Source organism: Lemur catta, chromosome 15, assembly GCF_020740605.2.
Source record: "Lemur catta isolate mLemCat1 chromosome 15, mLemCat1.pri, whole genome shotgun sequence".
Taxonomy (NCBI): Eukaryota; Metazoa; Chordata; class Mammalia; order Primates; family Lemuridae; genus Lemur; species Lemur catta.
In genome coordinates, this window is record NC_059142.1 from 21,209,454 (window position 1) to 21,236,802 (window position 27,349).

General features: G+C 34.8%; 1 protein-coding gene across 5 annotated transcripts in view; it reads left to right on the plus strand.

Moving 5' to 3' along the window:
• Positions 1-25,671, plus strand: part of RHOT1 (ras homolog family member T1) — a 61,470-nt gene extending 35,799 nt beyond the window's left edge. For 2 of the 5 annotated variants that reach the window (XM_045525441.1, XM_045525442.1), the window contains 12 exons: positions 31-139; positions 888-1,008; positions 3,176-3,260; positions 3,636-3,781; positions 4,762-4,862; positions 6,443-6,573; positions 7,254-7,337; positions 8,327-8,446; positions 9,452-9,654; positions 12,474-12,596; positions 22,992-23,135; positions 24,558-25,671. In XM_045525441.1, the coding sequence (XP_045381397.1) occupies positions 31-139; positions 888-1,008; positions 3,176-3,260; positions 3,636-3,781; positions 4,762-4,862; positions 6,443-6,573; positions 7,254-7,337; positions 8,327-8,446; positions 9,452-9,654; positions 12,474-12,596; positions 22,992-23,135; positions 24,558-24,675 (1,485 nt within the window). In that variant the 3' untranslated portion in view covers positions 24,676-25,671. Of the gene's footprint in view, positions 1-30; positions 140-887; positions 1,009-3,175; positions 3,261-3,635; positions 3,782-4,761; positions 4,863-6,442; positions 6,574-7,253; positions 7,338-8,326; positions 8,447-9,451; positions 9,655-10,712; positions 10,809-12,473; positions 12,597-22,991; positions 23,136-24,557 lie in introns of all 5 variants that reach the window. The other 3 variants (XM_045525444.1, XM_045525443.1, XM_045525445.1) reach the window with 3 other exon arrangements.
• Positions 25,672-27,349: the final 1,678 nt, after the last annotated feature.

Here is a 27,349-nt window from a genome sequence, read left to right on the forward strand (position 1 = left end):
TTTTAAATTTATTTTTATGTTTTTTGCTAGAGAATTTGTTTCAACACTCCATTAGCACCGCAAGCTCTGGAAGATGTCAAGAATGTAGTCAGAAAACATATAAGTGATGGTGTGGCTGACAGTGGATTGACACTGAAAGGTGGGTGAATGGTGTTTTTCCCCCTTTGGAACTTACTACTTTCAAAATTTGGCAGAAGGTGAAGGTCTTTATTGCATTATTTATACTTTAAGGAAATGTTAGTATTTACTAATATGCCTAAAATCTGACTTGGATATTTAAGAGTTGGAAGAGACAGGCCATTGTTGGGGATTATCATCCTTTACTGTCAGTATAAATTAGAGGTAGGGAAATTGGATCTCAGGGATGCAGTGTCCATCTGAGGTAAAGAAACATCTGTGATAAACAAATATATCTTAAAATTCTTCCTACTTTAAATAGTACCTATTTTTAGGGAATTTTGTCTATGAGTCAAATTTACCAAGTATAGGATATTCCCTGTGGAATATATTATAGAGACACAGTGAAATAAGAAATGAAATTGAAAACCACAATTTTCCATTATAGAAATAAGCTCAAAGATCTATAAAACATTGTCATTTGTTTCTGTCATATAACTTTGTGAATGTGGGTATATTCCTTGGGGTGTAACGTTGGCCCTTTCCTCCAGAGCTCTCTCTTGCTGAGCTGGGTGTATTTGTGAAATGATTCTGAAATCAGCTCTGTTTCATTGAGACACTTGTGAACTTTGTTTTGACCTTTACTGTGCAAAACTAGCATACATATGTTCACAAATCTAGCTCTTGCCATTATGTTACATGCTTTTCTCCCCTGTGACTCTGTACCTTTCTTCACATCAACTGTATTTACTAATTTACTTTATTTTCAGGTTTTCTCTTTTTACACACACTTTTTATCCAGAGAGGGAGACACGAAACTACTTGGACTGTGCTTCGGCGATTTGGTTATGATGATGATCTGGATTTGACACCTGAATATTTATTCCCCCTGTATGTACTTTTTGTTTTCTAATTGATTTTACTTTCGAAGTATTTTTAAGTTTTATTTAGTACATAGATAGGTAGGCTTCAAGCTACCCAGAAATAATTTGGAACTATAGCAGACGTTAGCAGGGTTTCTCAACACTTCTTAGCACTGTTGACATTTTGGACCAGGTAATTCTTTGTTGTGGAGCCTGCCCTGTGCATTGTAGGATGTTTGGCACAACTTTAGTGGCAGTAACACCTCCTCCCCCAGAGGCTATTAGGTGTAACTGTCTCCAGAAATTGCCAGATGTCCCTTAAAAGCAAAATCAATTGAGAGCCACTGGTTTATAGTATGGCTGAAACTTTTCCTCTTTTCATGGAGAATACAAGCATCTTTTAAAATTTCATTTTACTGAAGGAGAAAAAGATGCTAGGCAAACTTGGTTTTGGAATAAAGAGATCAGAAATATGTTGGTTATCATTTTTTCTTTCATCAGTTCCTCTCCTCCCTCAGTTTTATAGCCTGTTCTTAGCTCAGGATGAAATAAGTATTTTTCTTAAACAACCAGTCTATTTGTGGTTATTTTCCTTTGATAATGCTATGTTTAAGTTCTGTTTGTTTAAAAATGGACCTACTGCCACCCACAAACAGGAGACTGACTTGCCACAGGATGCCTCTTTTATATCCATGGGAAGCAGGCTTTTCAGGGATGGTGATTTGCCAAGATCTGGCCTTGGAGACTTCAGCTTTTCTTCTTCACATTTTCAGTGGTACATTACCAGTATCCTTTTTCTTTCAGCATAGTGCCTCCAGCTATCTCTGTAATGGTTGAGAAATACTTTGTTGTTTCTCTTTCTCCATCATGGAGAAAGCAAAGTTCTTTCTGATTAGATTCCTAGTCCATTAATCAGTTCTAAATTGAAATTTCCCTTGACTAAGTTACCATATCTTGGCTCAAGTTAATTTCCCAGATTTTTCAATAAATATGTACTGAATGAACGAATTTGTCCCACGGCCCTTTCATCTAGTTTTCTTTTCTGTCCTGTTTATGTGAATAGATAAATTCTACAGGAGGTTTGTTACTGCTTTCTTAAGTATGACATTTAGGAAACTACATGTCTTATGGCATTGTGGCTTACACTAATCATCTCTTTCAGTTTCTTTATGCTGTCTACCTATAATTTTCTGCAGAATAGCCCCCTGTAGCCACCACTTGAATCTCTCTAGTCTTCTTATTAAATTCTCTGCCTCTGTCCTTCACAGTGCTGCTAGATTAGTAGATGGATAAATACAGATTTGGCCATGTCACTTCCCTTCAAGACACAGGATAAAGCCCAAGCTTCTTAACATGGTTGTACAAGGTCATTCATGATCTGTTCTGCTCATGCTCACTCTCTGCCTTCATTCTGGAAGTAAATATCGAACTATTTATAGTCCACCAAACATATGTTGTTTCCTACTCCAGGATTTTGCCCATGCTATTTTCACTCTCTCCCTCCCTCTTCCCCCAACCTAATTAATGCCTTTCATCCTTCAAGTTTCAATTCAAGTGACCGTGTCTCAGCAGTGTTGATGGCTTCCCATCCCCAGGCTCCACTTTCATGTGGGCTCCCCTGCCATCCTTAGCTTACCCATTCTTGGCATATGCCTCATTCTGTTGAACCAGCTCAATGTGGTTCCTTAGAAGTGGGGAGCCTGTCTTGTTTTTGTTTTCATAGTACCTAGCTCAGTGCATTTGGTTAATGTTTATTGAACCGAATTTAAGGTGGGTTAGATAGCAGGTCAAATTGGGTAAAAATAACATCTCTTCACATCATTTGCAACTCATTACAATGTTGGAATTAATATAAACCTCATAATTATGACTTATAATTTATACATAGGAAGAACAAACCCATTACAGTTTAATCAGTATTATTGGTAAAATTTTTATTTCAACTTGCCCTTCTGATAATTAAGAAAACATCGTGTGTCACTTTGGAATGAGCATTATTATGACTCTTCTGAGGAGTTCCATAACCACTCCAGAGACTTTCCCTGGGGAAATCTAAATAGTGCCAATGAAGATATTTTTGTAAATGATGTCATCCCACAGAAAGACTCATTGGAATTTTATATTCATTTTTTAAATTAAATTTTAATATTTGATTAATGATTTATTTTACTCCTAAATTTTTTTTTTATCAACAGGCTAAAAATACCTCCTGATTGCACTACTGAGTTAAATCATCATGCATATTTGTTTCTCCAAAGCACCTTTGACAAACATGATTTGGTAAGCATTTAGCTGTAATTTTCCATGATATATGGCAAATATTTTTCTGTGAATGATTTAACTCTGTTCTCTTAGCTATGGGATGCTTATGTCATATAGCCAAAAATTACTCAAACTCTCTTAAACTAGCAAAAATTTTTTTTTTGCTATCTACTTTTTTTGTTTTCTCAAGATGAAAAAGTCTAGTATCCGATAGATTCTTTTACAGGTTTTCTTATATACATGTGTGGAATTTTCTTGGTAAAATGTAATATTTCTTGTCATTTGTTAATTAGTTTTTAGAAGCATGGCTTTACTAGATTAGAGGGCTTTTGTGTTTGGGAATTATTCTCTTAGGTATCTAAATATTATGTATGCTTCCTTGTGTATCTTCAGGATAGAGACTGTGCTTTGTCACCTGATGAGCTTAAAGATTTATTTAAAGTTTTCCCTTACATACCTTGGGGGCCAGATGTGAATAACACAGTATGTACCAATGAAAGAGGCTGGATAACCTACCAGGGATTCCTTTCCCAGTGGACGTGAGTATAGAGCTCACCTCTTTCCTCTGGAGTTACAACTAGTTTAAAATTGTGATGTATTACATTTGTCACTTTGTAAGCTTATCAGATCTTATAAAATGCTTCAATCATAGCTGCCTCTAAGCAGGATTTATTGTGCTGCTGCTATCTCTAAGATGAACTATAGATGTTCTATAAATTTATCCAGTAGGGATTGTTTTCTTTTGGGTGACATACATGGAAAAAGTAATAAGTCTTACATCAAAGTACTAAATTTTAGTACTTTTTAGTTTGACTAAGGGAATTGGAAATGTCATTGCTATTGCACAGTTCTTATTCCTTCAAAATATGGGAAGAAGCGTATTTTACTTGGAACTGAAGACTTGTTTTGCATTTTTTTGTTGTTTTTTTTTAATGAATTCTTAATAAGACTTGGGACTTGTCTACAACCTAGTTATAGCATCATTAACATTATGCCTGGGGTATTAAGGGAATCCTCTGGTCTTGCAAGATGACATTGCTTTAGCTTTGGTGAGACTTCCTCATCATTAGGATCTTTTCTTTTTTGAAATACATAAGAAGGGCTAATTTTACGTGCCGGTCAGTCATTTTGTGCCTTTGTCAAACCTTTTCAGATGTGTTTAATTATCACTAAGTCCTCAACTAGCCAATATTTATGGGATATTAACTTGGGAAGCAGATTATATAAAATATTTCCACTCTAAATTTTACCAGCCACTCACTGCTCATTAGTGTGGCCTTGCTTTTTGGGCAGGTGGAGTAGATAAAGGAATTCCACCTCCCTACCCCTTGCATTCTCCTGCCTTTCTTCCCTGCCTTAAGAATGGCAGTGTAGGAAAAGCCATAGCTGGGCACATAGGAAATTAAAGCAGTCTGACAAAAATTTTCTAGGTCTGATGCATAAAATTTTTTGAGCTGTTGGCATTTTTTTCCTTGTTCATTCAGGAAGTTTTCACATTTTAAACTCATTCCTTTCATAGACTCACAACGTATTTAGATGTACAGCGGTGCCTGGAGTATTTGGGCTATCTAGGCTATTCAATATTGACTGAACAAGAGTCTCAGGCTTCAGCCATTACAGGTCAGTATCTGGATACTATTCACCTTATGATTGGTGACATTTTTTAAGATTCCAGTTTCGAATGTAACGAAGAATAACAATAAACTCATCCTCTTGTCTTCTGTTTATACTCTATTCGTTTTCCTTGTGATTTAGTAATTTCTTTTGAGTTGAGATGCTTGATTTTATTGTTTATCAAAAAAGAAAGAGTGGATATTCTGCTTCCCGTCTACTCTCTGGCAGTACTCCACTGATGAAAATGAGGACTATCAGCTATTAAGGATTTACCAATCTATCTTGTATTTTAATTTTCTTTAAACAAGCATATTAACACATGATATTGATCTTGATTAATTGTACTTCTCTCAGCTTTGTAACCTTTTTCTATATTAATAAATCTTTCACAGATCTTGTAATGTAAACCAGGCATTCTTGCTAAGCAATGTGCTTCACTTAAAGAAAACCCATAGATATGGAAATAGCAAATTAAGGAGCTGATCATTTCAAGAGTTTCTTATATCCCAATTGGTGGAAAATCTGTCATATCTGATTAGGAAGCTCTAGCACAAGAAGACAGCCTCTCTTAAATTGACAGAGCAAATACACTTTAAAGCTGCGGCCCTCAACCCCCGGGCCATGCATCATTGCCTGAGCTCCCCTTACCCACCCCATCTGTGAATGAGCGAAGCTTCATCTGTATTTACAGCTGCTCCCCATCACTTGCATCACTGCCTGAGCTCCACCACCTCCCACCCCACCTCGTGGAAAAATTGTCTTCCATGAAACTGGTTCCTGGTGCCAAAAAGGTTGGGGACCGCTGCTTTAAAGTACTTAACCAATTAGACAGTATTTAATTTAGCTTTAGAGGGTAAGAAACTAATCACTAGCCAGCAGTGAGGTTCATTCACTCAAAAACGTATTGCGAACATCTTTCTATATCAATAAGTATACTTTTATATATCTTAATGTTAAATACTGTATCATTATACAGATACTGTATCATTTTCAGTTTTTGCTACTATCAGTAGAGCCTCTGGTGAGGACTTTTGTAGTTGAGTCTTTGAGTATAACTTAAGGAGATCTCTGTATCTCAGGAAGAGATGCCACGTTGTCCTAATAACAGCATTGTTTTTTGGCCTCTTTTACAGTTCACATTTGAAAGGCCGGTTAACCCAGAGTGTATGTCCCTTTCCCATATGTAGATGCAGCTCCAAGAGAGCACAGATTTGAAATGGCCTCATTTAGTTTGTAATTTATGATAATTTATCACAGAAGAAATTAGATGAGATATAGTGTTGGATATATTCATTGTAATTTTCATTCACTTGTAGGATATTTTATTTATGGTGATACAAATATTTGGTTACTAGAAATTCACTTTACAGTCAACTTTCAGAAATGCATCTTTTTTACTAAGTTAGCCCCTTCTGCATTATATTTAGTACTTTATTCACATGCAGCTTAACTATTGTACAATGTTTGTTTAAAGATCAGACACTCCACAAAAGTTATACATAGCAATACCCTATTTTGCAAAAGGTAGAATAGAGAGGTTCAGTGAATCTAAGTGGTACATATTTAGTGGGTTTTTTTCTTTTTAGTAACAAGAGATAAAAAAATAGACCTGCAGAAAAAACAGACTCAAAGAAATGTGTTCAGATGTAATGTAATTGGAATGAAAAACTGTGGGAAAAGTGGAGTTCTTCAGTCTCTTCTTGGAAGAAACTTAATGGTAAGAGGTCTCAGAAAATAGAACTGTGTCCAACAAATTTTTATAGTCACAAATTTACATAATATTTTCGTAGCTGTTAACATTTTTAGATTTCTAGAACTCAGTGGCCTGCAGTATGTTAGTAAAGTACAATCTAAATGTAACAATAATCTTGTTGAACTGTCTTATGTTTGTTTCATTGGTATTAGCTATCATTTGTCTTTTTTTTTTAACCAATGTCTAGATGGGGATTAAATGACTACACATGTGAAAGCACCTAACACAGTCCTTGGCATGAAGTAAATGCACAGTAAATATTTCGAATTGAATACTGATAAGTAGTTCTAACTACTTCCTTGAGTAAGAAGACTAATGTGTTTCCAGATTAGTTTTATATCAGACCAAATTAGAGTATAATGAGGATTGCCAGTAGGTGGCTCTAGAATATATTTTCAATAATGCATATAGCTTCCTTCCCTTTCAGCTACTGCTTGTACTTTATACAGAACAAATGCATCTTTTGTCTTAGATCTTAAGAACTAAGAAACATAAAATCAGTATCTCCTTTGTACTGGTAAATAGTACATAGTGTAGGAAAAAATGCCCTTTTATTTATAACACACCCACATATACACACAGAGCTGTATGTGTTGATGAAAACCAGTTACTGTAAATATTGAGATTTTTGGTTCTGTTTTCAGAGGCAGAAGAAAATTCGTGATGATCATAAATCCTACTATGCGATTAACACTGTTTATGTATATGGACAAGAGAAATACTTGTTGGTAAGAAATTCTATGGCATAAAAAGATTATTAATTATTGGGTACATTTTTAATGACTCTGAAAACAAACTGGTTTTAAATTAATTGGTATACATAGAACTTGTGTATGTTTTTCACCTTTATACTTTGGAATTCTAATTCTTTTGATCTGTGTGGTGATTACATGGGTATAGATATAAGTAAAAGTTCATCTATTTGTGTACTTACTTATATGTTAGCTACACCATGATAAGAAAGTAAAAAAAAAAAATTAAGGCCAGGAGCCTGTTTTCCTGTTTTCTTATTCTTACACTATTCTTTACAAATTCATATCTTTGATGTCTCTGACTGCGCACGCTATAGTAGTGTTTTATTTGGAATATATTGAGTCATTTCTGACTCTACGTGTCCCCTTTCATCTTCTCAGCAAAGACACACTCTCTTATATAACTAACTCCGTACTGAGTTTTACTCTCGTTGGATCATTATCATATCACAGATGGGATATTTAAGAGGTTTTATAATAAACATTGAAAAAAGTAGGCAATGAAGTAGAATGAAATGACTTTAGTGTAAAGATTTATTTGCTTTGTGTTTTCAGTTAGGGGGAGAAAAGGTGGTGTGGTAGAAAGAAAATAGACTTGGGAATCATCTGAGTTCAGATTTTGGTCTGATGACTTCTTAGATGTCATCAGATGGGCAGTTGACTTAATCTTTCTAGCCTGAATCTTTATCTGTAGAATGTAGACAATGCATGCAAAGGGCCCATCCCCACAAATGAGCCACCCACTAAAATGTTAGCATCTGTAGAATCTTAATCACCATTTTTAATCTACAGAATCAGAAGATACTTGTTTATCCATACTTTCTACTCCTAATGATGGTCTGAAAGTTACGCTTAACTAGTACAATTTTATTAGGAAGTCCAGTTGAGCAAGTAATAAAACATCATGGCTTTACACATGAATATGATGATACTTACATTTCTCATTATCTTTTTCTTTTTACAAGTTGCATGATATCTCAGAATCGGAATTTCTCACTGAGGCTGAGATCATTTGTGATGTTGTGTGCCTGGTATATGATGTCAGTAATCCCAAATCCTTTGAATACTGTGCCAGGATTTTTAAGGTTTGTTGCTCTTACAGACTATGACTAAATATAAAATATGTAGTTTTAATGGAATTGCAGTATGGTCTTTCCTAACCATAAAAATGCAACAAAATCATTTGTGGAGCTTTTTAAAAATATACATTAAATACATCTCTACCCTGTCCCTAAAGGTTCTAGTTTTGTTCTGAAGTGGTAGAGTCTCAGACATATATATTTCTAAAAAAAATTTTCCACATGATTGTGATGTACATTCCTGGTTAAGAACTTTTGTACTAATGGGGGGTCTTCTTGACTGTTAGAAATGCATATGGATTGTATATTGCCAGTTATACCAAGAATAATAGCCATAGTAAGGGGATAAACCAGAAACTTGTAAAGTCTATCCAGTCACTTTGAGATTATCAATAAGATTTAGTAGGAGTAAAGAGCTATATGTACAAAGGTATTTATTCTAGCATAGCTTTTAATAGCAAAAAACTAGAAATCTAGATGGCTAACAATAGGATGATTTACTGAAGTAAGATAAAATAATCTAGTGGAATATTAAGCAGCCATTAAAAATAATAATTTTGGGTTCTGAAGAACATGGAAGATACAGTATTGCATTTTTAAATGGTTATATCTGGTATGACTGCAGTTATATAGACAGATATATAAATGTGCTCCAGGATTAGAGGTAATATGAAAATAGTCTTCATTAGGATAGAAGAATTTAGATGGATTTTTTTAGTATTTCAAAATGTTTAATGTATCTTTTTAATTAAAAAGTATATTTTTAAAAATTGTAAATAATCTAAAGAATCGGTATTGGTCCATTTTGTTATCAGCATTAGAAAAATGGTCCTAGTCTTACTTATTATATGAGACTGACCTAGACCACTGCTATTCTTTGCCATTTGGTTCATTTTCTCTCTTTGAAACTATTGTTGCTTTGCCTATCCAGAGAAAAATTTTTTTCACTTTAATTAAATAGTAGTCTTTAAACTTGTTATCAGATTTTGATTTCATTTTTTAATTCCATAGCAACATTTTATGGACAGCAGAACACCCTGCTTAATCATAGCTGCAAAGTCAGACCTGCATGAAGTTAAACAAGAATATAGTATTTCACCTACTGATTTCTGCAGGAAACATAAAATGCCTCCACCACAAGCCTTCACTTGCAATACTGCTGATGCACCCAGTAAGGATATCTTTGTTAAGTTGACAACAATGGCCATGTACCCGTAAGTACTTGCTCTGTCTTCATTTTCATGTTGCATGGTTCATAATAACATTGCATGCCATTATTAGCCATGAGGGGGAATTCTTTGTCACATAGAAGTTGTTCAGCAACAGAAAGAGACTTTGTAATGAGAAGGTACAAATTTGAGTAAATGCAAGTTTGGTTTGGCTATCATAATAAAATGATGTAAACAATACTTCTGAGACATTTGTATATTTTTGAGCAGGCTGTAACTATCTTAATAAGGATAGTACAATAAAACACAGCCCCCCACCCAACATAAAAAAATAGTCTTACTACAGTAAATGGGTTTGTCATCATGTTGCTTTATGCTTATAAAGCATTTCAATATGAACAAAAAGTTTGTTTTTATATTTTTCTGTTGATTAATTGACTTTGGATATGTGAAGGTTTCTAAAATCTTTTATGAATTTATGTGGAAATTATGGGTATGTTTGAGTTCAGTATGTCTTTTTTAAGTGCTGTAAAAAGTAGTTGTAATTTGTAATTTCCACTATGTAAATGTTTTGCATTAAGTGTTATGAGCCACAAATTTCATGTACATTTATTATATATCTATACATGCATATGCACAAGCACATAACTGTGGTCATCTTTGTAGTTTACTAACTGCCTTAAAATTGCATGGTTCTTATGGCATTCTCTTCAAGTAGCGTGTTTGTATAAACTCTGTTTTGTAACAAAATATTAATAGTTTTTCAGGCAGTGCGTTTCTCAGGACTTTATAGCTTATTCTATTTATTCTTATGTTAATCTCTAAATTATTTTTCTTCTTATGAAAACCACAGTATAAAATAGAGTAATAAACATTGCTGTAAACCAACACTGAAGTTTTTAAGAAAGGTATTAATTTGTATAGATTTTTAAAATCAAAGTTAACTTTACTGCTCTTCTATTAACTAATACTTTTAGAATAGGCAACAAATCCTTGAATTTCTATTTGTATTGGAAGACAAGTCATTCCTATTACTATAAGATAAGCAAAACCTTATTTATGTTTTACCTTTGCTTTAAAACTCTCATGTATGTTATCTGCAGAGAGGATCATTACAGAGACAGACTCTCCCGAGACACGGGCAACACTGATAGAATAGAGAATTTGAGAAAAATCTGGGTCTTTCTAAAAACTGCTTTGTAAGTTGCTTTTTCTTTATGACTTCTGTGGGGATTTTGTTGACGTTTTCTTATAGGATGACCAGATCTCCTTTCTTGCCATAATTAACATTTAATAATCATCTAGAAACGCACTGCTTGGTCAGGCTTACTGCCTAACTATATATTATGGTGTCTTCTTTGCGATGTAAATGTACTTTTTAAATCTTGTAAATAACTGCAACTATGTTTTTAGATCTGCATCTTTAAGAACATTTGACTCTAATTCTTTGTGTGTGTTTGTGTGTGTGTGTATATGATAAATGTACATACCCTGGACACTTGTTTATATGGTTAATCCCAAACTACTTCTCATGAAGCATCTCCCTGTTGCTAAGCATACTTTGCATCTCTCCTTTTTGGTGGGTGGAGCCTGGTGTATGTTGAAGAGTCAGATTCAATTTATAAAATAACAGATGGATTCCAGTATGACAGCTGGCAGTGACTTAGTAGCAGTGATATGTTCATCATCACAAGTCAAATTTTAAAAAGGAATGTCTTGAGCCTATAAAAGTTTTTTAAAAAATTAATTCTTGTTTTTCTTCATGTTGGGAATTAGGCATTATTGGGATGCTGCTAATCTCCACAACCATGCCACCGTGTGCTGTGGTCTCATCAGATCTCACAAGCTAAGCCAAGTCAGATTGGGCCAGTCCTTTGACTGAGAAGCCTGTTAAAATGTTCAGGTGTTACAGGAAGTAATGGCATTGATTCATCAGGTGGCGCTCTTCTGAGTGGGTTCTGCGCCAGTATCTCTTCATGGGTGGTGTGATGGCTTTGTATGAATGAGTGGCTCTGACCACTGAACAGTCACTGGAGACACCCTACTTTGGTAGTTAGAGCTGAGGTGAAATGGGTTGTCCCATGTGCCTGCACCAACTAGTGCAACTCCACTCAACCAGAAAGGAGTCAGAAAGCCTTCCCAAATTTCATACCCAATTTCAATTGGTTCCATTGTTGATTTTTACATCCTTACCCAGAGTTTCATACTGTCATACTTAGCTGCTGTGTTTTGGTAGCAGATGAAATTAACCCTATATTTTGTTCGAGGAGAAATTCATGAAGCATCTTGATTTCCTTTGGGAACCAGGGTGCTTGATGAATTAAAGACGATGTTCATATCTTCTTAGGGTTGAATATACTCGTCTTTTGACTCTTTTGTGTATTATCATTCTTCTCCTTCCTGGTTTTCAGGCATGTGTGTATGCTGAGGGAGGAGGAGGAGGAGGAGGAGGAGGAGGGAATGTTATTTTAAATGCTAGCAAACTTTGTCCTTTTGGCGGGTGCTATGGCTTACTCAGTTTTTCTTTTTATTAATTTAGATGAGGGTGCCATCTATTGCTGTGCATATTTATTCCACTAAAACTCATGTAAAAATAATTCCATCCCCCCTCCAAAAAAAGCAAAAGCGTTAGCTAATTTTCCCTAGATTTTTCTATAGGGAGGGAGGAGGAAGCTGTTACTTTTTATTATGTTTTTGGTAAATGTGGAATTCTGCACAACTTTAGCATGCCCCACACTGTCCTTTTTCTTTCTACAAAGAGTGTTGCTTATGCCTAAATATTTTTTTTTTAAGTTGGCACACCCCGACTTGTGCCGTATTTATAAGTAAGAACTCAACTCCTGTCCTTCTGTGTGTTTTCGCAGCCATGCCCGGTTACGCTGTATGTGCACCTGCAACAGGTGTACATTTTGCATCTGTCAGAACTTCCTCAACTCAGACTTGCTGCAATCTGTAAAGAACAAAATCTTCACTGCAGTTCTTAACAGGTTCTTAACTTTATTTACTGGGTACCAGGCATTCTGTTAAAATACAAAAGAAAAAAATGGATAACTATTTATTATACAGATACTCACTACAGAGACAACAAGCTGACTGATGCCCAACTAATTTCCACTAAAATTCTCACTGTGATGACAATGTTTAGTTTTGGAAGCATCCTTAATAATGTTTTTAAATTAATAGGTATATCTAAAGGACTATAAAAGAAGATTTTTGGGTTTTTTTTTCATAAGCAAGGTGGAGTGTTTTTATTATTAGGTGATAATATGTATAGGGAGATAAAAATCTTTTGGCTGTGAGTGGTAAAAATAGATTAGGACTTTTATAGTAAGGAAAAGACACATTGATCCCAAATAAAAGATATTGTGTTATACTATACTCAGCTTATAGTCAATTAATATATCTTACTAAAACCATAGTAATATGAATAGTATTTGGGGCTTGAAGAAAATTTCTATTCTTGAAACCATTTATAATCATAATCGTACTTCTACTTTTAAGTACCTGGAGTGTTTATTTGAAAGAACATGGTTTCTAGAAATGAAGATAGTAACTTTAAAGACTCACAGGAATATGGAAAAGAAAAAAAGATCTGTACTACTGGCTTTTGAGGTCTTTATAATTGAGCCAAAAACATTCCTGTAAAGTAATATGCTTTTTAAAAAGAAAGAGAAAAAAAGGATATATACATTCTCTCAAAGCAATGAACTTGGAAGGTTATATTCTTATTCTGTTCATGCTACCTTTGTTAAATCAGTTTTACATTTTTGATCATTTAAGAGCCTATGTAATATTAATTTGTATCTGACATCAAATTTGTATGTGTCTAAGGATGAATTAGGTTTTTAAAGTCTTTTAAAAGTCATTGGGAACTGGGCTTGATTAAAATGGATGATCAAGCTAAATAATAGATTTTGGTTAGAAATAGGTCAGTTATTTGGTTCACCATTGGACACTCACTGAGGGCTAGACTCCATCTGTATCAAGTGATGATACAGTTTGTGTCTACCAGCACTATGGTAGATGTGTCTATGATGCAGTGAGTCTATTTCTTATGTGAGTCAGAAACAGATTTTGAAGGTATTCTGGGAGTTTCCGTGATGTTTTGAGTGCTAGCAGCTCTGGAATAAGAATGCAGCCTCTCAGGTGACTGCTTTGAAGGAATCACCACATTCATTTGGTGGTAAAATTCTCCCTCTGTCCTTCGAGTGACATCTTGTAAAGTAGTAACCCAGAAAGATTCTCTCATGATGACTGACTGAGAAAATGCAAGGCTAGTTCAAACCAAACAACGTTCAGGAGCTCCAGCATGGGGAATATTAGTGGAAGGGAGTCTAGAATTCATCTGGCCTAACCTCCTGTTAGAATGCCTTCCTGCAAGCTTTCCTGAGAGAGTGCTGTTTATCTGCTCATGGCTTTCCTCATTGGAGAGGGTTTTTGCTTTTGCTTTTATTTTTTTTAACTAAAATGTTTTCCCTATAACTTTCTCTCCTTTAGTTTTAGTTCTGCCCTTTAGAACAACATACGACTATTCTACTCCCTCTTCAACATAGCAATCCTTCAGACTTTTGAAGACGGCCATCATGTCTCCCTTAATTTTCTCTGCTCCAGGTAGAACTTCCCCATTTCTTTCAGCCTTTTCTTAAATTAGATGGTTTAGTGACCTCATCATTCCTGGTTGTCCTTATCTGAAAGCCCCTTAGGTTTTCAGAGTACCTCTTAACAGGTACCACTGAGAATGGATAACAGTGCTCCAAATGTGGTCTGACTAGTCCAGGACAGTGGGCAATTGTGTTCCACAGTTAGGACAGCACCTGTCCAGTGCATGAATCACCTTAGCAGCTCCATCCTGCTGTTAACATACATTATCTTGGGGTTAATTGAGGGAGATGTCCCCTCCTTTCTAATCATGTATTTGACATTTTTAGTTGACGCTTTGAATCTAAATGCAGATACATATATATCTCTATTAAATGTCATATTCTTTTTGATCCATTTGTTCTAGATCAGTCATTTCAAACATTATTTCTGTCATTTGTCCCATTATATATCTCTCTCAGCATTGTGTTATTTGCAAATTTGGTAGATATCTTATCTTTCAAGTTACTGATAAAAAAATTAATGTTGAATACCCAGCAGTTGGAGAGAGGGAAAGAGCACTAAAGCAAGTCCTGTAGTATTCCACTAGAGAACTCTTTCCCAATGTCAGGTTCAGAATTCTTAGGGAAGGATTTTTCAGTCAATTAAAAATATAGTATTATCCAGCCCACATTTTATCTTCAGGTCTTATCAGAGATGTCATGAAGGATTTTTCTAAAACCAGTATATGATTTCTACCACATTCCTCTGATCTACCAGTGTAGTCATTATTTAAATAGGAAGTAATACTATTTGATGTCTTATTGGTGAACTCACCTTGGCTCCCAGTAATTGCTGATAACAAACCACCTATTTTATTATCTAGTCTAGAAGCTCTTGATTGTCCATAATTACAGATTGATTCGTTGTCTGCATCTCTGGTGACAATTTTATTCCTAGGTCAGTTTAGTCAGCTTCCAAATGAAATAGGGTGAATGTGCATTAACACATTGACTGCCACACTAGAAAAAATTTTTCCTTGGGGCCAATGTGTTTTTTTTGTTTTTTGAGACAGAGTCTCGCTCTGTTGCCCAGGCTAGAGTGCTGTGGCATCAGCCTAGCTCATAGCAACCTCAAACTCCTGGGCTCAAGCAATCTCGAGTAGCTGGGACTACAGGCATGTGCCACCATGCCCGGCTAATTTTTTCTATGTATGTTTTTAGTTGTCCATATAATTTCTACTTTTAGTAGAGACGGGGTCTCACTCTTGCTCAGGTTGGTCTCGAACTCCTGAGCTCAAACAATCCGCCCACCTCTGCCTCCCAGAGTGCTAGGATTACAGGCGTGAGCCACTGCGCCAGGCTGGGCCAATGTGTTTTATTATGAAAGTAAAATAAAAGCTTTGAAAACAAAACAATCCTTTATAATTTAATGAAAAATTTGTCATTTTTTATTGTTTTCTGTATGTGAATTATATGCAGTTAAATTGTCAATATTAATTGTAACAATGAGAACATCAACAAGATTTTCATGAACCAACTGTGGGGTTTTGCCCAGGAGGCCAGCCATCATATAACATGTATGCTACAGCATGGCAGCATGAGTTGCCTATGCACCATGTGGCTCCCAAGGTAAAGAGACATGTGATTTACATATGATTCATGAGGCCCCCAGCTCAAAACTAGCATGAGTTAAATGCAACTCATATGACAGTTAATGTGTTAAATAGATACATTTGCTCATAGTAAATTATTCTATACAGTGATCCTCAAAGAGAAATCAGTACATTTTGTCATATCTGTTTATAAACTAGAGATAATTTAATGGTAGTAGTGTCAGCACACATCACTGATATCTGGTAATCAAGAATAGAAAGAATGAAAAAGATGAGTAGGGAAACCAGTGTACCTTTCAAAGAACTCCTTCCTTATCCCTGTTAGTATTTCAATCATTTATTTAATAGAAGTACAGTGGAATTTTAGGGGTTCTATATTGAAGTTTCTTCTAGTTGATGAAAGGTAAGTAAGGTAGGTGGGTGGGGGCCAAGACCTCAGTGCCCAGAGGGCCTGAATGGATAATGTAAATGAATGAAAGTGGCCAAGTTAAAGAAAGAAGGAGAGAGAGGGACTGTGACAGGCCTGGTCTAAAAGAGGCCGCTACCACCCAGCTCTGGCCTTGTGTTCTTGTGCAGGCGTGCTGTTGCCAGGTTTTCTGACCTTACAAGAACTGCAAATCAAGATTTTTATGTGAAATTTCCTGATATTTAGGAAATAACAATTAATTTTAAAAAGTATTTAAAAGTACTAATCAGAACAAAGCATGTTTATAGGCCACCAGTTTGCAACCTCAGTCTTAAGGTATGGCCTAGAGTCATGACAGTGGAGGCCTAAAAAAGAACACTTATGGAATGAAAATGTCTCTGTTTCCCCCCCCACCAATATTTTTCTCCTTTCCCATGAAAAATTTGAAAAAATTGAGTGGTAGGGTGAAAATGGAACTACTTTTCCCTATTACTTCTCAAGTTTTGGCAGCCTTTGGTGATGGGTCACTATTGGTTTGCCGTGTTAGACATATCTGAATGTTAAATAAGCAGAAGAAAGATTGATTAGCTAAGTAAAAGTCATTTAAGAATTTTTCACTGTACTTCATTCAATAGAGAGGGTTCCAAACTACCATGCTTAGTGTTTGATTTACAACTGTGAAAGAGCAGTTCTAAAAGGTTTGCCATTTTTAAGTAAAAAGTTTCATTAAATATCTGAAAAGAATTAAATTAGTAGACAAAAATTGATACATGCTGGTCTCAAATTAATGCATTGTTTTAGTATGCTTGTAAAAATTTTGGTCGCTGAAATAGAAATTTCTACCAGATATAATACATGTTTGAGGCTACATTCTCCTGCTACCTTACTGCCCCAACCCCCTCCTTGATTTATTCATTCAGAATATTTAAATACCTATTTAAGTACCCACTTTGGATAAGAACCTCCTTGCTGTGAACTGAGACAAACTTTAAAGATGAAGAAGATATGATACCTGCCTTTAAATACCCTTCTAAATAATGTCACTAAAAAAATTTTTTCTAACTTTGGTTACATTTTCAGTGACCTTAGTCCCTCATGCTAACAAAGAAAGTGCTGTAACCTGATCATAAGTTTAGGTAGTTTCAGTGGGTTAATTTCTGAAACTGTTTTTACTCTTTTGCTGGAAAAAATTAAGTCTTTTCTTAAGTTTATTTACTGACACTGGATTTTTTAAGTCTGTACTAATAATTTTTTTCTTTCCGATTTAATTGAATGTATATTGATTTCAACACGTGAGAGTAGTGTTAGACTAGACACACATCTGTCTGACATGTAGCTTTGTACTTTGCTAATTATGGTTTCACTCTTAGATCTGGATAGGTTTATGTTTTTCTTTAGAATAATTTATGAATAATTGGAATTATTTGAATTTAAATTCAGTTGGAAGATGATTAACATGTGGTCAGATGATTTTAATCTTTGGGAATGCTTTCATTTCAAATGGTATAAATCATGTTACTGGGGGAAGATACCTTTTCAATATATTTTAATTTTTGAATACCTTTTAAATCTGAAAGTGATAAAACGATTATGTGGGAATGAGCTTGATTGTTGGTTTGAACTACCCAGGATTTTTATTTATTAAGTATTTATTACTCTGACTTGAGAACACTCCTACTTTGCATGAGAATGTTAACTATATTTTAGTGTGCTGTGAACTTTAATTTGTCCTTTCCTTTAGGTGTTTGTTTTCATTTGTTTGTGTGTGCCACTTAGTCACTTTTTTAATCCCCTTGACCTCTTTCCCAGCTAGGTTTCTGTGTGTAATCCCACCACTTCTCCTAACCTATAGTTTAATTAAAATTATTTATTTTTAATTTATTATTTTGGTGTGATTTCCTTTGGTGCATATTTGATTTTTAGGATTTCTAACATTCCATTTTATTATTTGCATTAACTGTGTAAGTTGTTTATTCATGTTACTTCTTAAGTTTGGTAGCAGCATTTTACTTTGTTAACCAAGTGTATAATTCATACTGAATTTTTACAGAGACTCAAAGGGATGATGGACAGTCATCGTACCCATTGTAATTTTTACCCTATTTTTAATGTATTTTTAATTGAATATATGTACATTTATTTTAAGGCACTTCGTGTACCCTTGCATTCGTCACCCAAGTTCCTTCTTTATGCATTTTGAACTCATGTTGCTTAATATAGGAGCCCTTTTTTGAAGAAAGGATTTTATTATTGTTAGACCAAAAAGAACAGCTTTTTCGTAGGATTGCCTTATGAAGAGGTTAGTGTCCTGGGAATCTTAATGTTGTTAGGTATTTAGAATCTAAGAGTTCTTAGAATGTTATAGTAAAATAATTGTATCAAGGAAGTCCTGTTTTAATTTCTTATGAAACTTCTATGTTCACTTGTGTGAGAAGTCCTTATAAGGCTGTTCTTTAAATTTGTATACATAGTCATAAATTTAAAATTATATAAGAGTTTCTTTTATAGATTCTCATTAAGTAAGCTGCTGCTGCTTATAATTTTTAAAGTTTTGCTATTTGGTTGGTATATTAAAGGACATGAGAGGGTGGAGTTTGCCTAATCTGATCTTTAAGTATCACTAGTTAACATACAGATATTAGAGCATTTTCTGTGTATCTTTTATTATCTATAATTTCGGATTTTCCTAATGCTTGGTAAAGCATTCCTTGACATTGGTGCACACCCATGTCCTTTTCCAATGTGTGTTACTATTTAGGCATGCTCAGTTAACAGCTTGCTTATGATTTGTGTTGCAGTTCATCTTTGTTAAACGCTGTATATAGATTTTTTAACCTATTTTGAGAAATATCTTATTAAAATATTCATGCCTACTAGTTCAATTAGGAAAATTGTCATTATTAAAATTATCACTAGCAGTAGTGGTATTATTGTTAGAAATAAAAATAGAAAATACTTTACCAGATAGAAACATTTAGAGGAATAAAAAAGCAGGGAGGTCCAGAAGACATTTTTTTAAAAATGGAATATTTAAAGACAGAAAAGTTAACTATAGTTTTGATGACCTCAGTACAGTTTTCAACTTGAGTTATGTAATTGCAAATAAGAGTGAGCTATATATGATAGTTCTGTGCCCCAGTAACTTTAGGTACATGTGTATTACAGTTATATTGACTGTTTCAGAGTATTATCTTAAAAGTTTATACCTGAGATTTATATATGGATAGAGTTATAAAATTAGGAGACAATTCATATTAGTGCATTTGTATATCTCTTAGTTGATTGGAAAGGATAACATGGCAAGATGAGAGGGATAAAAAATAGGAAATTCAAATTCATTTCTCAGAAGTTACATGGGAAGACTGATAAAAGTGACTATTTGGCTGGAGCCACTCTGAGGAAAGTTTCTTAGCTTTGGTGCTGTTGAGTTCTATGTTTTTTTTCCTCTTTATAATTGCTTGCAGTTTAAGATAAGGTTAATTGATATCTGGACCTTTCTGAATTCTTTTCCCTTCTTCAAGTTCTCATTTTTGTAGACTTTTGGATCTCTACAATATAGTTTTTATACCTCACATGTAAAGTCATGTGACACATTATAAAAAACAATTTCAACTAGAGTATTAAAAATACCCTATTTGGGAATAACTAGAATGGATTTAATTCCTTGAACCCTTTAGGATTTAATATTTTACATTTCTAAATATTACAATTGATAACATTTGCTTTATTTATTATTGGTTAAATACAGAAAGCCAATAAAGGTTTTAATTCATGTTGTTATATTCACCGTAAATTATAAAATTAATCAAAAGCCTTTTTTAAAGTATTTGGTGCAAAGGTACACAGGAATTTTGGTCACCCCATATATGCCTTGTGTGACTGTTCACACAAACAATTCTTCATTTACTTCTTTATTGCCTGAATTTTGAAACATTTTCTTCTCTCACCATTATTAAGCAGCAACCTTAGTAATACCAAGTCCAAACATGTCGGTTGGCTCCCACACCTGTGTCAAGGAGATCTTGATGGCTGATATATGTATGCGCCTTCAGCACTTCTAAGCCAGAAGGCCAGCATCCCAGACACAGGAATTTTCCACCTAAAAACCTGATAACTCTGACAAGTTGCAAATGATTAGTTAGTATTATATTCCAGCATTTAGTCACTATTTCTTACGTTCTAAAAAGAGACATTACTGAACTAAATGATCTTATTCCACATAGAATAGGAACATTTGATGATTCCTATGTATTACTAGGTAAAAAAGAGAACTTCTACACATATACACAGAAATATACATTTTTGACCCTGTAGTATTCATTTCTGAAGTTTATCCTAAGGAAAATATCCTAAATATAGAGAAAATCTTATGTAGAAAGACATTCCATCACTTTTTTAATAGTCATCAATAAATGGAGATAACCTACAATAGGAGAACAGAATATAATCCAGCTATTTAAAATGTTCCCATAATCAGGCTGGGTGCAGTAGCTCATACCTATAATCTTAGCACTTTGGGAGGCTGAAGTGGGAGGATCACTTGAGGCCAGGAGTTGACCAGTCTGAGCAACATAGAAAGACTCTGTCTCTTCAAAAAGTTTAAAAATTAACCAGGCATGGTAGTAAGTGCCAGTTGTCCCAGCTTCTTAGGAGGCTGAGGCTAAGGCAGGAGGATCACTTAGGCGCAAGAGTTTGAACCTGCAGTGAGTTATGATCATGCCACTGTACTCTAGCCTGGGCAACAGAGCAAGACCCTGTCTCAGAAAAAAAAAAAGTTTCCATAATTGATGGAAAAGTCCTTACTTTATAGCAAATTTGGAAAAAATATATATAAATTACACACATTATGTTTGCAGCTATGTAAGAACTACATAGAAAAAGGCTAAAAGGAAATACTGAAATTTTAATTAGTTGCCCTGGGTGATAAGACTTGGTGATTTTCTTTCTCTTCTTACTTTGCTTTTTTTCCATAAATTTTCTAAGAAGTATATATTATCTTTTTTGTATTTGAAAAGACAGTAAACTTTAAAAAGAAAGAAAAACTATGCAATAATATATTATGATTTACTCAAAGATGATATTTTATGTGTCATTTTATAGGAATTATGCTTTTGAATTGTGGAAGAATTATTTCTGCTTAAGTTTAGAAATGAACCAGAAAGCAGCTTTATAAAACTGTTACTCTGCCTCTGTTTGAGAACTGAAATGACAAACATGAATCCATTTTTGATACTCATGGGTTACAGTTAAGATCACATTATTCTCTATTCAGGTGGTGTCAGTTAGCTAAGCAAGGACAAGTGTGCCATCCATTATAAATGCTTTCTCTTTTATAAATAGAGTTTGTTAGTGCAGCTTTTAAATGCACATGATAAAGGCATACAATAGTTCTCTAAGTAGCTTTCTATGTCTAAAAGTGTCTTAACTAACTACTGTAACATTGATGGAGCCATTGGAATATATTTTGAGTTAATAATTACTTTAAATTTTAAACTAGCTGTATCTTGAACATGTATCTATATTGATCTTGAAATGCTAAAGAAAACTAAGCAATAAAGTCAGTCAGAATATACTAGTTCATGAATGATAATACATTTTAAAGCACAACAAAGGGAGTTGTGTGAAACAAATATCCATACTTGGAGTCTATTTATGAGAAATCATTTTGACTCATTTGAAGATGGTTACAGCTAACTAAAATCCTAATTCCTTTCTCCCCCTAAGATAAAAAAAAATAAAAATTCAAAAACAAAATGAAAAATCTCCAACAATGAAGATGCATGGTAGTCAAAGGGAGACCAAAGCTGAAGCAAAAGCTCTTATGTACTTTTAGGCTGTGTTCTCACTTTATATATATATATATATATATATATATATATATTTTTTTTTTTTTTTTTTTTTTTTGAGACAGAGTCTCGCTATGTTGCCTGGGCTAGAGTGCCGTGGTGTCAGCCTAGCTCACAGCAACCTCAAACTCCTGGGCTCAAGCAATCCTTCTGCCTCAGCCTCCCGAGTAGCTGGGACTACAGGCATGCACCACCGTGCCCAGCTAATTTTTTTCTATATATATATTTTTAGTTGGCCAGATAATTTCTTTCTATTTTTAGTGGAGACGGGGTCTCGCTCTTGCTCAGGCTGGTCTCGAACTCCTGACCTCGAGCGATCCTCCTGCCTCAGCCTCCCAGAGTGCTCGGATTACAGGCGTGAGCCACCACGCCCGACCTGTGTTCTCACTTTAAATTCTACACATCTCTGTTGACTTGAAGTTGTAAACTTTGTTACTTTCTTCAGGGTCCATATTGGTCTGAGTTTGGGATTTTGGACTCAATTTTTCACAGACGTATATTTGTAGTTTTTGATAGTTTGAAATTATAAGCATCTATAAACTTCATGACTAACAGTTGTTACCCTCATTTCAAATGAATACTTAGGGTTTACCACATGTTGAGTACTGCCTATGGTATTGATTTCAAGGACTTCTCTTAGTGTTTTAGATATACCAAGACCAGCCTCAGAGGGATATTTAGAGAATGTATGTAACAGCTTTAGGTTTCCTTGTCTGGTGTGTGAATGTTTTAAAAGAGTACATATAGATAGAATTTCTTTTAAGTTTGGCAATTTGCTGTAGAATACATTTATTTTAAATATAGAAAGCATAAGATGCATCATATAGGGTGGCAACTCAATTTATGTGTGGGATATGTAATTGAGAGATGTTATTTTGAGTCCCCTTCTTTTGTGAGCTCTGCTGTGAACTGCAAACTGTGTGCATGTGTATAAAAGGTTAAGAGCCCGGGTAGCTGAGTGGGGTGCCATGCTGTTAGCAGACGACGAAGGCAGTATTACTCATCAGGTGCACGCCGTCAGCTCTGTAGAAGATTCCATCTTCATGGAGTCATCCCATGGTCCACTTTTTCTTGAAGCCAGGTAACATTTCCCACAACCAATGGGTTGGCCTCGTTGAAGTTTTTCCAACTAGAAAAAAAAACCTAAGTATTCTCTCCTCTAACTTTTTTTTTTTTTAAATAAAACATTGCCTGTTAGAAGAACTAACTTGCAAGGTAGGAGTTACCACTTTGCTTTGTTAAAAATAATTGTGTGAGGAGTGATTTTTTTTTTCTTTAATAGAGACTGGTAAGGATAAAAAATTGGAGTGTTGTGTGTTGCTTTGCCATGGTGATAAGCATGGAGCACTCTGGCTTGTGTTGTATAATAGATTTGTTTCTAGGGTTGTACAGACTGAATTTTGTGAGAATTAATCTCGTCATTCTGTGACTATTACTGAGGCAAAGTAGTTTTATGCAATTTGAATTCTTGGCTCTTAACTCTTGTGCGTGTGTCAGTGTCTTGGTCTTTTAATGACGTCTGACTTTTGCTTCAAATCTGTTTGTTTAACTTAGTTCTAAAATAACCTAAACTAGACAGCCTCTCTAAGCTCTTAATTCTGTAAATTTTCTACATCACCTCAATTGTGTTCATTTATCTAAGACAGCAGTGACAATTTGAATAAAATGTTCCAATCTTTGCTTTAAAGCTTTATCCTTTTGGTGGTAAGCTGTCATACTTGAGACTCTTGAGGGTGCTTAGCAGTGTTATTAACTGAGCATGCTCACAACTCAGTGTGTGGTACAGGCTGCCCCTGTTTTTGTCATGCATAATTTGGCTTCTTTTATGTCATTACCTTTCAATCCATCGTGTTACATCATGTCCTTTAGTTGGTACCATTATCACTGTCTGTCTGACTAACACCAGGGTTTGGTTTTTTTTCTCTTTAAATAGCGGTAACCAAATTAATGCAAACTTGTAAACCTTTTCCTCCCACTTTGGGATTTTTTTGGTAAATTTTTATGGGGCTCAATATTTCCAAAGTTAACTTTAATTGTTGCTCTTAGAAAAGTATTATCACTTGTCGCTTAACTGCTTACAAAATAGCTTTCAATTTGTGGGGACAGGAGATTGCATATTATCCAAGTTCCATAAATAGACCCTCAAAATTGTGAGAACTCATTTTGAAGGACCGTGGTGGTAGTAAAAAGTGGTAGGTTGATTTGTCTAACATCTTCATTTCCCATGTGAAAAAAATGTGTAAAATTTTAGATGTCTACTCCCAAGTAATAGCTAATTGCAAAGACATTTGTCTTTAGTAATGTCTACATTATATCATTTTCTTAAGGTAATGACTAAGCAATGTATACATGGCTATATTGGTAAATGTTTTTGGTAAGCATTACTGTATGCAATTAGCCTGACAAGTGTGCTAATACTTCCCTAAAGTAGACTGTTACATAAGTGGTGTAAGATTTTCATACTAATCATGTTTTAAATATTAATTATATTTTCTGACTACAGGCACGTGACACAAGCTGACCTCAAGAGCTCCACATTTTGGCTTCGAGCAAGTTTTGGTGCTACTGTTTTTGCAGTTTTGGGCTTTGCTATGTACAAAGCATTATTGAAACAACGATGATTAAAAAAAAAAATACTGGCCCTACCAAAAACAAATACTTTTATGTACATTCTGAATGCTTTAAATTCTGCTAGAAATATTGAGATATTTATACATGCAGAGTTACTTTATTAATATTTGTAATTCATGCATAAGAGTATTTTAATGATAGTTATAACTGCAGTATTGGCTAGCATATGGAAAGAAAACAGCTAACAGCCAAACTAAAATGGCTAAATTTCCGAGGCCAAAAGGGAATATTTTGTAAATAATGTACATATTCAAGCAAGATATGGTCTCCCAAACTGAGTACTAGAAATGACGTTTCTAGACGTTTCTACATGGTATTGTTAGTGCTCACTTGGCTCAATCTCCTAGTTCTAAGTCAGCCCAGAGATTGTATTTACTCATGGATCACTTATTTATTTCACATTTACTCAGAATGATCCTTTGGGTTCTATAAGTACATGAGGCACAATTTGCCATTTTCTCTCCGTTTTTGAAAATACACAAGCCAGTGTCAGCTTACCAACATGACTGTCTTTCAGTCACTTCTGGTAGGCCAGCCTTGAAGCCATCCTTCAGTCTAGAGAATTGTATAGCTGAGTGCAAGATTCTTTTAAGAAAGAAGTAAGGTAAAAGCAATTAGCAGAGGTGTTATCTATGTGATTATGTTGCTTCCTTTGTCCTTATGTTGAATTTTATAGCCCTTTCAATCAAATGAGAAAAACAATTTGTATATTATCAATGTTTTTAGTTTAAATAAAGAGTCACCCTTACTACTGTTGAATTTCCTCCCAAAGTGTAAATCATTCTATAATGGCTGTGTCTGTTACAGTAGATTGCAGTAGCTGCATGTGTCATGAAGTGTGTTCTCTATCTGGCTAGGATAACCTAGAGGCAGCACTTTTTTAAATGATAAAATAAATCTAATGAATATAAACTCTCACGATAAACCTATTTTTTCCATCATCAACCTTTTCAAGTATTTAAATAAATAACTACTGTGTACTGTGACCTTGAGTTTTTTGTCATACAAAGTAAATATTACTGGATAGATGTGAGTGAAGTCCTCTGGTTTCTATCTTTCTTACATTGAAAATTATTTTTTACATAAAGAGATAATACTAGGAAAGAAGTCAAGTATGATTTATATATGTAAGCGGAAATCTATTTAAACGTTCTGGGGAAATCTATTCTTAGAAAAGGCCGATTGTTTCCCCTACACATACCTGATTGATGTGGTTTCTGCCATAATGTGCAAGTTCATTTTCTCCTTTAACATGATTTTTCCTCTTTGTTGTTCTGAGGGACGTTTTCTTGCAAGATCACACTTCTTGAGCAACTAGTAACAGCGTAACTTATTAGCTATAAGCTTGTAAAATAATATTTGCCATATTTACTTGTATATTCCCTGTCTCTCCCCCCTCCATTTCCTTTCTATATTTGAGGAAAAGGAAAATGAAGCAGAAATCTGGTAACTCTTCATTTTTATTATTTTCTCAGAATTTCCCATTTACCAAATAAATTTGTTAGTTATATAGCTTTCAATGACAGTTAATTCTTTCCTTCCAAGTTCTTTTCTGTTTTGACTGAAATATTGCTTTCAATGAATATACCTTATAGACTGTTATGATTTTGAGAAACAGAGGAAAGAAGGTTGTTTACCAAGAGCTGAGAAGTGGTGTGTTTATAGGCTTGAGTTCTCACAGGAAGGCAGAGGGCAGCTGCCCTGTCTTGCGCCTACTCCAGGCGCACCCCCTGCACCCCCTCGCCAAGCCCAGCTGCCTTCCTCTCCCGCCAGTCCAGGCGGGGCGGGTTAGCAGAAGGAAAGTTCACTGCTTTCTCCTCTTTAACCCACAGGCACATGTGGCTATTTTTCTTTATTTCATGTCCACTTTAGAGATGAATGTGGGAAAATACGTGAGTACAGTAATAGGTTTCTTCTGGCTTTTACAATTTGCTCAGGAGATGCAAGCTGTAAGAGTACTGAGGGAAAATGAGGAAAATAGGAACTGGAGGATTGAAAGGAAATCTTTCACTTTATACCAATTGCATTATCTTTCAAATGGACACTTCTGAGGCTGCTACAGTGCTTCAGTGAATAATAAAGCAGTTGTGTGAAGAAACATCACTTTGAAGGTGTATGGTCCTATGGCATAATGTAGTAACTTAGCCTGACTTAGCACATCAAGGGCCTGTTGCTTCTTGCCATTCCTGTCTTTCACATTTGACCAAAAAATGAGAAATTCCCTACATTGTTGTTAGTGATAACAATACTACAGTAGGAGTGGGCTCTAATGTTGGAGCAGTTTGGGGAGCACATTACCATTCCAAAATGGCCCATGAGAGGAGAAGTAGGAGGGCCGTGGATATCTGTGCACACCTGTCCCTCATCTGTTAGGAGAAAGCACCAAAGAAGAAATATACTGAAGAGCCAGTCTTGACAACTGGGGTTAGCTTTGTCTGAATTGCACTAATAAAGGTCAGTATAAAGATGTCTTTATATGTGCAGAGCTTAAAAGTAAGTGTGTGAACTAGTTCTCATTAACATGTTTATTTATTTGGCATAATACTTATTATTTTTTATGTTTATTTTTTATTTTTTATTTATTTATTTTTTTGAGACAGAGTCTCACTTTGTTGCCTGGGCTAGAGTGAGTGCCGTGGCGTCAGCCTAGCTCACAGCAACCTC